The sequence below is a fragment of the Nerophis lumbriciformis genome, linkage group LG13 (assembly GCF_033978685.3).
Source record: "Nerophis lumbriciformis linkage group LG13, RoL_Nlum_v2.1, whole genome shotgun sequence".
Lineage (NCBI taxonomy): Eukaryota > Metazoa > Chordata > Actinopteri > Syngnathiformes > Syngnathidae > Nerophis > Nerophis lumbriciformis.
The window spans coordinates 39,907,921-39,921,512 of NC_084560.2; the positions used below are offsets into that span (position 1 = coordinate 39,907,921).

General features: G+C 39.6%; 1 protein-coding gene across 2 annotated transcripts in view; it reads left to right on the forward strand.

Moving 5' to 3' along the window:
• Positions 1–13,592, forward strand: part of vwa8 (von Willebrand factor A domain containing 8) — a 212,249-nt gene that overhangs the window by 32,305 nt on the left and 166,352 nt on the right. For both annotated transcript variants that reach the window (XM_072914532.1, XM_061970810.2), the window contains exons 5-7: positions 2,030–2,197; positions 9,877–10,041; positions 10,118–10,167. In XM_072914532.1, the coding sequence (XP_072770633.1) occupies positions 2,030–2,197; positions 9,877–10,041; positions 10,118–10,167 (383 nt within the window). The remainder of the gene's footprint in view (positions 1–2,029; positions 2,198–9,876; positions 10,042–10,117; positions 10,168–13,592) is intronic.

A 13,592-nucleotide genomic window follows, 5' to 3' on the forward strand; every position in this document is an offset into this window, starting at 1 on the left:
GATTTGTATCACTGTTCTTGGATTAATATTTGAATGTTAAATTGCTGTAGAACATGGGTGTCAAACTCTGGCCCGCGGGCCAAATTTGGCCCGCCGTGTAATTTCACTTGGCCCTTGAGGCGATATCAAATTAACACTAAAGCTGGCCCGCCGATTATATATTGCGGCGGTGCCGCGGTAACACCGCATTCACCGCTAATTCTAATACTTGCCAACCCTCCCGGGAGTCTTCCAAACTTCAGCGCCCCTCCCGAAAATCGTCATGTCTGCTTTTCAGCCAGTCCGAGTGCTGGCCCAGTCACATAACATGTGCGGCTTCTGCACGCACACACAATTGAATGCAACACATGCTTCATCAACAGCGATACAGGTTACACTGAGGGTAGCCAAATAAAAAACTGTAACACTGTTAGAAATATACGCCACACTGTGAACCCACACCAAACAAGAATGACAAACACATTTCGGGAGAACATCCGCACCGTAACACAACATAAACACAACAGAACAAATACCCAGAACCCTTTGCAGCACTAACTCTTCCGGGACGCTACAAGGTGTGTGTGTGTGTGTGTGTGGGGGGGGGGGGGTGTATTTTGTAGAGTCCCGGAAGAGTTAGTGCTGCAAAGGATTCTGGGTATTTGTTCTGTTGTATTTATGTTGTGTTACGGTGCGGATGTTCTCCCGAAATGTGTTTGTCATTCTTGTTTGGTGTGTATTCACAGTGTGGCGCATATTTCTAACAGTGTTAACGTTTTTTATACTGGCACCCTCAGTGTAACTTGTATCGCTGTTGATGAAGTATGCATTGCATTCTCTCATGTGTCTGAACGATGTTAGAATGGATGAAAAGCAGACGTGATGATAGCTCGTAGAGTACGTTAAAGGCAGTGCATTTAAGACACGCCCCCAAGACTGTGATCCGGGTGGACTACGAGATATAATGACTGATGAACACCTTCGTTCGATAATGAAGGTTGCCTCAGCTCAAATCCAGAGACTCGACATTAATGAACGAGCATCCAAGAAAAGATGGCACATCAGATTAGATCAGTGTGTTGCAAACTGAGCAGTTTAAAGTCCTGAATGGTTGATTTATTCATTGTTATTTTATTTTCAAATTTATTAGCCTGTGGAAAAAGTTAATGTTGATATTTACCTCAGAAGGCTGCAAATAGAAAAGAGGCATTCAATTTTTATTTAAATTGTATTTGATATGCCATTGATATTTTTTAATTATTATTATTATTATTTGAAACTCGATTTTGCATGTCACTATAAAGTTATATAAGCCTTGCTTGTTCAATATTCAATGCAAAACTTGTTTGGGTCCCTATAAAAAGGTTAATTTGTTCAACCTTGGCCCGCAGCTTTGTTCAGTTTTAAATTTTGGCCCACTCTGTATTTGAGTTTGACACCCCTGCTGTAGAATGTTACTTAAAAGGTTACCTGTACAGTTAATAAAGGACTTAATGCGGTTGAGGTTAAGGACTGTCAAGGCATTTCCAACTCTGACATTATGACCACCATGACTACCCTATCTCGCTCTTTGCCATTCCTGTGTCCTTTCACGTTACCAAACAATTATCAGATTACAGTTGCTGAAAATGGACTCCAGAGTTAAATTTAGAACATCTGGTCTTCACTATAGTTATAGCTCTTATTTTTTTAAACCTCTCCTCTTACCACACAACACGCCGCATGTGCATGACACACATGCCTAAATTGCGCACCGCGGACTCTGCGGTGCGCCCAGACAACTTAAGTTTCCTGCCAGCTGACGTCAAGGAGGAGCTTTTTGATTCTATTCTGATTGTAAACGTTCCTAAACACACACGCGAGCACACATTGTAAATAAATGGCTTGTGGGATAAAATAGCCCTCGGTTTTGGGGAGGGATTCAATCTTGTCTGAAGTTTGTGTAAATTCCTGGGAAGCAGCAGATGATGACATCATCCAGCAAGATTGTTCCTTAAAGCTATTTTTTCAATTTCATTAATGACCCAACTTGTGTGTTTTTGTACGTCAGTGTGCAGTCCGGGCGGCCACTCAAGGCCGAGTTCTGGTGCTGGAGGGGCTGGAGAAGGCCGAGAGAAACGTTCTGCCTGTCCTCAACAACCTGCTGGAGAACAGAGAGATGCAGCTGGAGGACGGACGCTTCCTGATGGCGGCCGAGCGCTACGACAAGCTGCTACAGGTGCGACACTCTCGCCCATGTTTCACACTTTTCCTCACGGTTTTTAGGTTTTTAACGGGCGGTGTAAGCAGATCCTTTTTCTGGATTTTCCTGTTACAACTAGGGATGTCCCGATTCAGGTTTTTGCACTTCCGATACCGATATTGTTTTTGCATTTCCGATCCGATACCGATACTGGCCTATCCGAGCATGTATTACATTTTAAAGTTATTTAGCCTACTTAGTTGTCAGAATCATGTTGAAAAGGGTTTTAGTACTCTTGATAACAACTCGCCAGCTGAATTAGGGGAGTTTGAATAATACACAATGGTTGGTAACAAGAAACTGACCTGTTTATTCAAGGATAAACACAAAATAGACAAAATTATACATGACAAACAGAAATGGCATCATTGAACTAGGGCTGGGCGATATGGCCTTCTTTTAATATTGCGATATTTTAAGGCCATATTGCGATACACAATATATATCTCGATATTTTGCCTTAGCCTTGAATGAACACTTGATGCATATAATCACAGCAGTATGATGATTCTATGTGTTTTGATTGATTGATTGAGACTTTTATTAGTAGGTTGCACAGTGAAGTACATATTCCGTACAATTGACCACTAAATGGTAACACCCCAATAAGTTTTTCAACTTGTTTAAGTCGGGTTCCACTTAAATTGATTCATGATACAGATATATACTATCAGATATATACTATCATCATAATACAGTCATCACACAAGATAATCACATTGAATTATTTACATTATTTATAATCCGGGGTGTGGAGGGGGGCGCCGGATGTACCGTATTTTCCGCACTATAAGGCGCACCGGATTATTAGCCGCACCTTCAATGAATGGCATATTTCATAACTTTGTCCACCAATAAGCCGCCCCGGACTATAAGCCGCGCCTACGCTGCGCTAAAGGGAATGTCAAAAAAACAGTCAGATAGGTCAGTCAAACTTTAATAATATATTAAAAACCAGCGTTCTAACAACTCTGTTCACTCCCAAAATGTACGCAAATGTGCAATCACAAACATAGTAAAATTCAAAATAGTGCAGAGCAATAGCAACATAATGTTGCTCGAACGTTAATGTCACAACACACAAAATAAACATCGCGCTCACTTTCTGAAGTTATTCTTCATTCGTAAATCCTTCGTCTTCGGTGTCCGAAGTGAAAAGTTGGGCAAATTTACGATCCACTGGCAGATGTTGGCGTCGTCTGGCGCTGCCTCCTCGTCTTAGTGAAGGTGTGTTCGCCTTCTGTCTTCCATTGTTCCCACGCAGTTAGCAGTCTAGCTTCGAATGCCCTGTTGACACCAATATCTAGCGGCTGGAGGTCTTTTGTCAATCCACCCGGAATGACGGCGAGTATTGAATTAAGCGCGTAAGCGTGTCTCTCAATGTGCTGTTATGAGCTAGCAAATATAACAACTACACTACCCAGCATGCAACGATAGTTACGAGCATGCGCGGTAGCCCTGAGAAGCGTTGTCTGCTGGCAGTTAGAATGTGGTTATGAGCACGCTGTGAGTAAACGTTGAGAACTCAGTTAACACGCCTCGTCTGCATTATTTATAATTAGACAGACAACACACTTAATAGGAGCCATTTTGGGGTCTTTACATAAACACACAAATGGAAATGAAACGTCACATATCCCAGCATGCACCGCGCGCTTCTTCGTCATCCACTGTTCCCACGCAGTTAGCAGTCTAGCTTCGAATGCCCTGTTGACACCAATATCTAGCGGCTGGAGGTCTTTTGTCAATCCACCCGGAATGACGGCGAGTATTGAATTAAGCGCGTAAGCGTGTCTCTTAATGTGATGTTATGAGCTAGCAAATATAACAACTACACTACCCAGCATGCAACGATAGTGACGAGCATGCGCGGTAGCCCTGAGAAGCGTTGTTGTATGCTGGGAGTTAGAATGTGGTTATGAGCACGCTGTGAGTAAACGTTGAGAACTCAGTTAACACGCCTCGTCTGCATTATTTATAATTAGACAGACAACACACTTAATAGGAGCCATTTTGGGGTCTTTACATAAACACACAAATGGAAATGAAACGTCACATATCCCAGCATGCACCGCGCGCTTCTTCTACGGGGAAAAAAGATGGCGGCTGTTTACCGTAGTTGCGAGACCTAAACTTTATGAAAATGAATCTTAATATTTATCCATATATAAAGCGCACCGGGTTATAAGGCGCACTGTCAGCTTTTGAGAAAATTTGTGGTTTTTAGGTGCGCCTTATAGTGCGGAAAATACGGTAAGTGTCAAAAAGACAGCGTTTGATATGAGAATAAATCTAAAGTTAAAATATAGGGTAGAAATGCACCCATTTGCAGGAAATGTAGTCTTGATTTTAAAAATTTTCTTTCAAGGCTTGCATGTCTCCATTAAAACATTCTTCTTCATACTGCATTAATATATGCTACTTTTAAACTTTCATGCAGAGAAGGAAATCACAACTAAAAAAATCACTAATTTTTTCATACGATGTTGATGTGGAAATTTTTGCCTCGGCATTTTGATGGTGTGGACTTGTGGCACCGAATGGAGATAAGCGTCTCGACAGACGTCACAATATTTGAACAATGATGACGAAAACTGTTTTCTCTGTCGTGTCCGTGTGTCGAAAATTGTTATGCGCTTATTCTTTTATTTGATTTTGTGCGTGGCATATAATTGCTATGCGCAGAGGACGCTTAAACAGTGCGCAATTGCACAGGCGCGCACCTTAGAGGCAGTGTTGCTCGCACGGCTGCGCTAGCATCACAGCTAACGTTAGCCATGCTGCTACCTCTCTGCTCGGGGAGGACGTATACGTATGTGACGTATGTCGTGACAGTATGTGACGTATGTCGTGACAGTATGTGACATGTGTAAGAAGGTGCACTTGCTGTCTGTGAGAGGGAGACACAGGAAAGAGTGAGAAGAGCCTGTCGTGTACTGCCAGCAGCTAAAAGCAACTGCGTGAGAATTCACAGACCTGTGGATGTGTTGAAGGTGTGCTGGAAAATGCGGAACGGAAATTAGGGAGCAGCAGAAAAGTGGAATGTATTATTTAAATCGGTGCGTTGGAAAACACGGACCAGAGTTTTTTTTTTAAACTGGATCTGGATCGGCATTTTCCCATGCCTTGCCGATACGCAATTTTTGGCAAATATCGGCGGCCGATCCGATCCAAATATCGGATCGGGACATCCCTAGTTACAACTCTAAAATACATTTAACTATTGGATGCACAACCTTCTACTACCTACACTCTTCCACAAGTGGAGTCAAAAATGACCGCAATTAAAATCAATGCGTTTATGCAATAAACTGGGTTGTTATTCTTTAAAATCTTAATCAAAAAGTTATAATAGTTTCATATTCCAGGTATTGCTTCCAAAACATGTTTTTGACATTAGGCCATTTGCATTTATTTTTTTTTCATTAATTTTAAGAAATTACAGTTATTGTATCACTCCCCCACTCTTCCACAAGTGGGTTCAAAAATGACTCCAAGCAGTTCCTATTCAGAACCTTTAATTCAAATCAACTCTGACTGTCCCACTTACACATGTGATGTCATCTCTCACATCTGATGCAACTTTGACTGTCAATACTATCCCACTTACGCATCTGATGTCATCTCGCACATATGATGCAACTTTGACTGTCAATACTGTCCCACTTACACGTCTGATGTCAGCAGTTTCACCACCCAGGGAGGTCATGTTTACCTTGCAACATACATGTATTATCTCCATTTATAAACATATTTTCAATGACAGATTACAATGTTTAATCAAATTAGTGATTAAATGTGTGACATGTGTGTTCACTTTAATGCTTTTGAAGAATAACAACCCGTGGGGCTATTTTTCATCTAAGGGCTAAGAATATGCTGCTTGCCTTTAAACTTAACTAAGAAAAACAGGGTTTCCCCCAGATTGGTGGCATGGTCAATATGACTTCATCAGATTATTGCTAAAATGCATATATTTTCTTTAAAAAGGCAAAAACAATGTATACATACATTTAATACAAATCTGTTAATAATTATAGTATTAATATATATCAGTGACGTGCAGTCACTAGAGGCAGGTGAGGTGAGGTACACCTGCACTCTGCACTCACAAGTCCTCCAACACGAACATTATTGTTTTTGCACTTTTTGGCTTCTTATTAAATAACTTTTGTAACCTATTTTCATGGGCTTTCCTCTTTGTGATGTTAAGTTCCTGTTATGCGTTGTTATACAGTATATGCCTTGAGCTCTTATTTTGAAGGCGCTAAGAGCGGAAGTGATGTCACGTTGCGGAGGTTTTTGAAAGAAGGTAAATAAAGTGGTCCTCGTGTAAACTGGAGCCTCCGTGTTTGTTATTTTGTAGTTTCATACAGTATAGGCGACATTTATAAACCCTCGGTTACACTTTTTTAAATAGATTCAATCTTGCACGTGAAAGTTTAAGTGAGGGCTTTAGTTGCGGCGCATGGACTTAATTTCTAAGTAAAGGTAAGACCATAATAACGTTTTTTTTATTAAATGTGCTTTTTTGTGTGCTACAGTTTGTATGTGTAAAGTTAAAGTTAAGTTAAAGTACCAATGATTGTCACACACACACACTAGGTGTAATGAAATTTGTCCTCTGCATTTGACCCATCCCCTTGATCACCCCCTGGGAGGTGAGGGGAGCAGTGAGCAGCAGCGGCGCCGCGCCCGGGAATCATTTTTGGTGATTTAACCCCCAATTCCAACCCTTGATGCTGAGTGCCAAGCAGGGAAGAATGCTGGTATGAGCTTTTAAACATAACCCGTTAACTGCTGCCAATCAAATGGTGAATAAGATACTCTTTAGGGTTCATATGTTTGTAAATCTGACTGTGATGAAGTCAGTGCCTCACCAGCCATCAACCTCACCGCACATCACTGACATATATTTTTCTAACATAATATCGTTTTGCTCAGTTTTTTCATTGTTGCTGTTTATTGTACAATGTACTTTGTTCAGGATTTTTTTTCTAGAGTTCTCCAATCCTTTTAGTCACTTTTTTTTAAATTAAAAATGACTGGCAACAAATCTAGCATCTATTTCTGGTGTTATTACCTTAACACTTGCTTCGCGCTGCTGGGAGCCTTCCTCTCCTTAAATTTTGAAAATCGCTGTCTGTGAGTATATCTCGGATATATTAAAGTACGTCCACATCGCGGACATTCTTCCTCCGATCCAGACAACCCCTTGTGTATTGCTTTAGTCATCACAACATTCAGTTTCGGCAGCGCTGTTTCGGTGGTCAAAGTACTGTATGTCTTTTTTTGGCCAAATTTTAAGTGAATCACTAGTTAATAGTGCGCAAATAATAAACTCTATATAGCCATTTGTGCTGTAATTACCTGCTGGTGTTAATGTGTTCATTAGTATGTTATGGTGTTAATTTTTCCCATAGTTTGTGAACACACCGTGTCGGCAAAGAATGAGGAAGCTGTCTAGGAGTAAAACACAGAAATGGGTGTGCACAGAGGAAACATTTGCTGGAATTGGGCCCATTGTTAGCATAAACTTGACAATAAAAGCTAAAAATAGCGTCAGACTTTGTTTATCTTATTCTGAACCCTACAATACATTATATTACTTTATTTTGTTTTCACGTAAAAACAACCCATTTTTAAGAGATTGCCATGGCTCAGCACAGCACAACACAATCCAATACATTAGGGGAAACCTTGAAGAAGAAAAAACAGACATTGGAACCTGAACAAATTTGAACAAATACATAATGAAGTAACAAGACTATTATTTGTATGTGTTTTATTTCTTTTTTTAAACATGCATTTATTGCATTACCTTTTACAAATCTGCAACTTTTTGAATGTAAAACCTTGGCTTTTTTTCTCTCGTTAGATCACAAACAACCATTATTTACTATTCTTGCAATATGCACATTTTCTAATTCTAAAATTATTACTTTATTCTTGTAATCCTACAACTTTAATTACATGTGTTACCCCTATATTAATTGTTTTTATATTTTTAAATGGTAAGTTTTTACTTTTAGTATAGAAGTAAATGTGTAACAAACCTGATAAATACATCTTTCAACCCTAAGTTTATCCTATGATTTTGTCTCGCCCTATTTTCGTTCAGATTCTGAATCCTTGTTTGATTTTTCAGTCATATTCTCGGGTTTACGTTGACAACAAAATCCTAATTTTGGGGTACGTAAATAGAGAAGTTTGTAATCTCAGGGCATTCAATCCATCGCAACTGGACTGTTTGCTTTGTCTTTGAAGACGTTTCGCCTCTCCTCCGAGGAGGCTTCATCAGTTCATGCTCATAGACTTTTATATTGGTCAGGACTAGTTTAGTGGCTGGTGCCAAAATCCCAAATATTTATACTCCAAAAACCAGGATGGTATCACCCCATCGCATACTTGCCAACCCTCCCGGATTTTCCGGGAGACTCCCGAAATTCAGCGCCTCTCCCGAAAACCTCCCGGGACAAATTTTCTCCCGAAAATCTCCCGAAATTCAGGCGGACCTGAGTGACGTGTTGACAGCCTGTTCTCACGTCCGCTTTCCCACAATGTAAACAGCCTGCCCAATCACGATATAACTAACTTTTTGGAGCTGTCATTACACATTTATCAGTATTCACATTGGTCAGTAAGGGGCAGTAGGGTGTTTATTCCCAATTGAATGCTATCACCTGCAGACCGGAAGTGTCTTGTCATTCTGATGAGAGCGACCAGTCTGTGAACAATTGAAACGTCTTGTGTGCTTTTTCCTCCTGTATAACAGGTTAGTTTTGGTGAATCAACTCACTAAATAATATCCATGTGATCTTTATAAGTTTAAGTACACATTCTGATGGTGGAGCCTAACTCTAAAGTGTTTGTGAGTTGTTGTAGTTTGTATTTGTGAATGAATCCAGTGCACAGCTGCAGTAATCAATACAAAATGGCGACGTGAGTGCGCAATGTTTATATAGGAACTTCTGATCCTAATTCAGACTCCCAAATTAGAGCTCCCGTTTTCTTATTGATTTTATAATGTGTATTTGTATAATGTGTGTGTTCTGAAATAGTGACGGAGAATAGAACAAGGATGGACAATTCAACCCTTAACTCAACAATGAGTAGATGAGTGTTATGTGTGTGTATATGTGTAAATAAATGAACACTGAAATTCAAGTATTTCTTTTATTTATTTATATATATATATATATATATATATATATATACATATATATGTGTATATATATATATATATATATATATATATACACATATATATATATATATATATATATATATATAAAATAAAATATATATATATATATATATATATATATATATATATATATATATATATATAAATATATATAGCTAGAATTCACTGAAAGTCAAGTATTTCTTATATATATATATATATATATTAACCACGCCCCACCTCCCGAAATCGGAGGTCTCAAGGTTGGCAAGTATGCCCCATCGTAGTGAGAAAAACAACTTCTTTGATGCAAACAAGGTTTGTGCGAGGTTTGTACACAAAAGCATATTTTTTTCCAGTCTGTGGTTCGTAATTCGAAAGGTTCGTACAATGAGGGATTCTTAAATTGAGCTTACCCTGTGATTCTATTTTGTACAATTTTCATATTTTCTGTGTTGCATGGTTATAGGAGCACACCAAAGAGGAGCTGGACAGCTGGAAGATCGTCCGCGTAAGCGAGGACTTCCGGGTCATCGCCCTCGGTCTGCCCGTCCCCAAGTACAAAGGCAACCCTCTGGATCCTCCCCTCCGCTCTCGCTTTCAAGCCAGAGACATTTATTACCTTCCATTTAAGGTGCATTCCAAAACTGTTCTTTCGGACCCCCCCAAAAAAACCTAGCCCTAACGAAGGTGGTGTATTTTGTGTTCAGGACCAGTTGGAGTTGTTGTACACAGCAGGACCGAATATAGCTGCAGAGAGGTGAACCCCTAAATATTACAAACGTAAAAAAGTATTTTTTTAAAGCCACGTTTCCACCAAACAATACGATTTGGAACAGTAAACCCAAATGTGTTTCCATATGTTCCATGTGTTGTAACGGTTCACTTTGCTGACTGTACTGCCAATGATTGGTGCTCAATTCCCATACCTGCCAACTACTCCGGTTTTCCCGTAATTAGTACAGTTTTCATCAACGTATTCCGGGTTACGGTTGCAGTGATAAAAAATACGGTTTTTCATTAATTAAAAAAAAAAAGTTTTTTTATGTTTTATTCACGAAATCGCGTAACAACAATGACAATCGACACTGCTTCCCGTAACTTCCTATCGAGCCATTCCGAATGCCAAGCACGAGGCACCAGTTGCCATTGTTTCCAAACGAGCGAACGATCATGGAATCAGCCGGAGAAAAATCGCAAACGAGTCTTAATCCGAAAAGAAAACTGCAGTCATTCCGTGAAGAATATTCAAAAGCCTATCCGGGAATAATTATCCGTTCCAAAAAGGGTGAAAACTACGCAAATTGCACCTTGTGCAGACAAGATTTTTCGATCGGACACGGAGGAATTAGCGATGTAAAAGACCACGTTGGGACAAAAAAACACAAGTCTAATGCCGTTGCTAGCGATACAAGTGGAAAACTTTCAACGTTTTTCGTCGCCCAAACAGATTCTTTGGATGTGATAAATGCCGAAGTTGTATTTACGGAGGCAATAATTGAGCATGGACTGAGATGTGATGTGCCACTTTTCAAGTGTCTGATGGTTTAAATTAATTTTCATTAATTTTTCATATTTTGAATTCTTTTGAAAAGCTTACAAAAAAACTACATTTGAATTGTAATTCCATGCTATTGACAGGACTATTAATTTTAATGAAGTTAGCTTACCATGTTTACAGTATGATAATTGTGATAGAAATGTGAATTTTAGGCACAGAATATTTTTTACAATTGAACAAGGCAGTAGATTATACAAGCTTGGACAGAAAGTTAATAATGACACCAATTTTTTTTTTTATGGAATTGTTTAGTACTGTTTTACCATTTGTTTACTGTAAAAAGTGTTTATGCGGTTTATACTTTCAATTAACAAATTGAAGTCTTGTGAAAGGTTGACAGGATAACTGGCATTAACTGTCAAAATAATTTCAAACTATTGAAGTTAGCTTACAGAATAAACATGTCGATCAACCCATATGATTTTTGCTGTAATATTTTTGTTTTGAAAAGTCACTGTGACTGATAGAAAAGTGATGGTTTTAGCAACATTTTAACCTTCTGAATGCTAATAATCATTTTGCGTCGGGGGGGCGAACCCCCCTGAACCCCCCACCAGGACTTTGTCCTGGACCTACCGGGGCCTGCGGCCCCTGGACCCTGGCTACTAGGTTTTTCTGATTTCAAAAGTTGGCAGGTATGAATTCCCAGTATGCCATTAGGGGTGCAATAGGGTGTGTACACGTTTTCCACCAAGGGCAGTATACTGAAAAATCAAAGAACGGCGGGGCGCCACTTTGTGTTTTTATGTATTTACATTTTGTAAAAAGGCTTAACAAAACAGAGTTTGTTAGAGAGAGAGAGTGTTAGAGACAAAGCGAAAGAGTTTAGAGCCCACGACAGCAAGTGAGAGAGAGAGAGTTAGAAAAAGAGTCAGGGCGAGTTGGATTGAGAGAGAGCGAGAGAGAGAGAGAGAGAGTTAAAGGACTGGACTCTCACTATTATGTTAGATCTACTATGGACTGGATTTTCACAATATTATGTCAGACCCACTCGACTTCCATTGCATCTGGTCTCCCCTAGAGGGGGGGGTCACCCACATATGCGGTCCTCTCCAAGGTTTCTCATAGTCATTCACATCGACGTCCCACTGGGTTGTGAGTTTTTCCTTGCCCTTATGTGGACTCTGTACCGCGGATGTCGTTGTGGCTTGTGCAGCCCTTTGAGACACTTCAATCAATCAATCAAAGTTTACTTATTAGCCCTAAATTACGAGTGTCTCAAAGGGCTGCACAAGCCACAACGACATCCTCGGCTCAGATCCCACATCAGGGCAAGAAAAAACTCAACCCAATGGGATGACAATGAGAAACCTTGGATGGGACCGCAGATGTGGGGGCCCCCTGCCCCTGGGCGACCGGTGCAATTGGCATCGAGTGGATCTAGCATAATATTGTGAGAGTCCAGTCCATAGTGGATCTAACATAATAGGGTGAGAGTGGGATGGATTATCTTGGCAATGAAGAAATGCTCACTAACACAGATTTGTGAACAATATTTTGAGAGGAAAAGGTCTTGTGTATATTGTAAGAGTTTTAGATCTTTGAGTTCAACTCATGAAAAATGGGAGCAGAAACAAGTGTTGCGTTTTATATTTTTGCTCAGAATGTAAATTGGGTATTTTCATGGCTAGAACATACACAACATATGTAAATATGGTATTAAGTATTATGAGACCTAAAATAACACCTGAACAGTCACACCCTTAAATCCAATTAAGTACTTTAATGGGGATTGTGATTTAGGGCTATATAAATAAACATTGATTGATTGATTGATTGATTGAAAGGGTGAGTTGTAGAGTATGTTAAAGAGAGAGACGTAGAAAAAAAGAGAGAGAGAGTTGAGATTACCCGTACCGTGCTCTAAGGTGGTTAGGGTGAGCAAATCAAGCGCTACTTTTCTCCTACCTGCCCTGTGCTGTAGTCACAGAACTTGCTGTAAACAAAAATGGCGTCGACTTTTTGGGACTTCTTCACCGATTCAGAGGAAAACATTTTGTGCACTGTTAGCGCCAAAAATGTTCTGCAAATGAGGGGACAAAAACACCGAGCTTCAACACGTCAAACCTTATCAGCTACCTGTAACACCAGCATCGCGAGGGTAGTGTTTTGAAAGCCTTCGAAGTTGCCTGCTTACCAACTTCTCATTTTATGGCCACATCCTTCTACTATCCATGTGAGGGAAATGATTTATAATCTAGATTTAACTCTCACCAGCTGAGATGTGATGCGGCAGCTCACCATCTTAGTATGTCAATATAGCAGCATAAGTTAGTTAGCTCTCTGTGAGTAATGCACCTCTAAAAGTAGTTCCTTAACATTAGCGCTTAAAATAACAATATTGCTAATACTTGATTAATATTCAGGTCATCGCATCATAAATGGAGTAATGTTGCTGCTTTTTGGATGTTGTTTTTAGTGTTTTTTTATGGGCGCAATAGACGCTCTGATGTTATAACTACCATTATCAATCAATCAATCAATCAATCAACTTTATTTATAAAGCACATTTAAAATTTACCACAGGGGTAGCCAAAGTGCTGTACAATGGGCAGGTTAAAAGATAATACGAGTACCGAGCAAACACAACACAACACAAACAGAACACGATAAAAAATAAATAA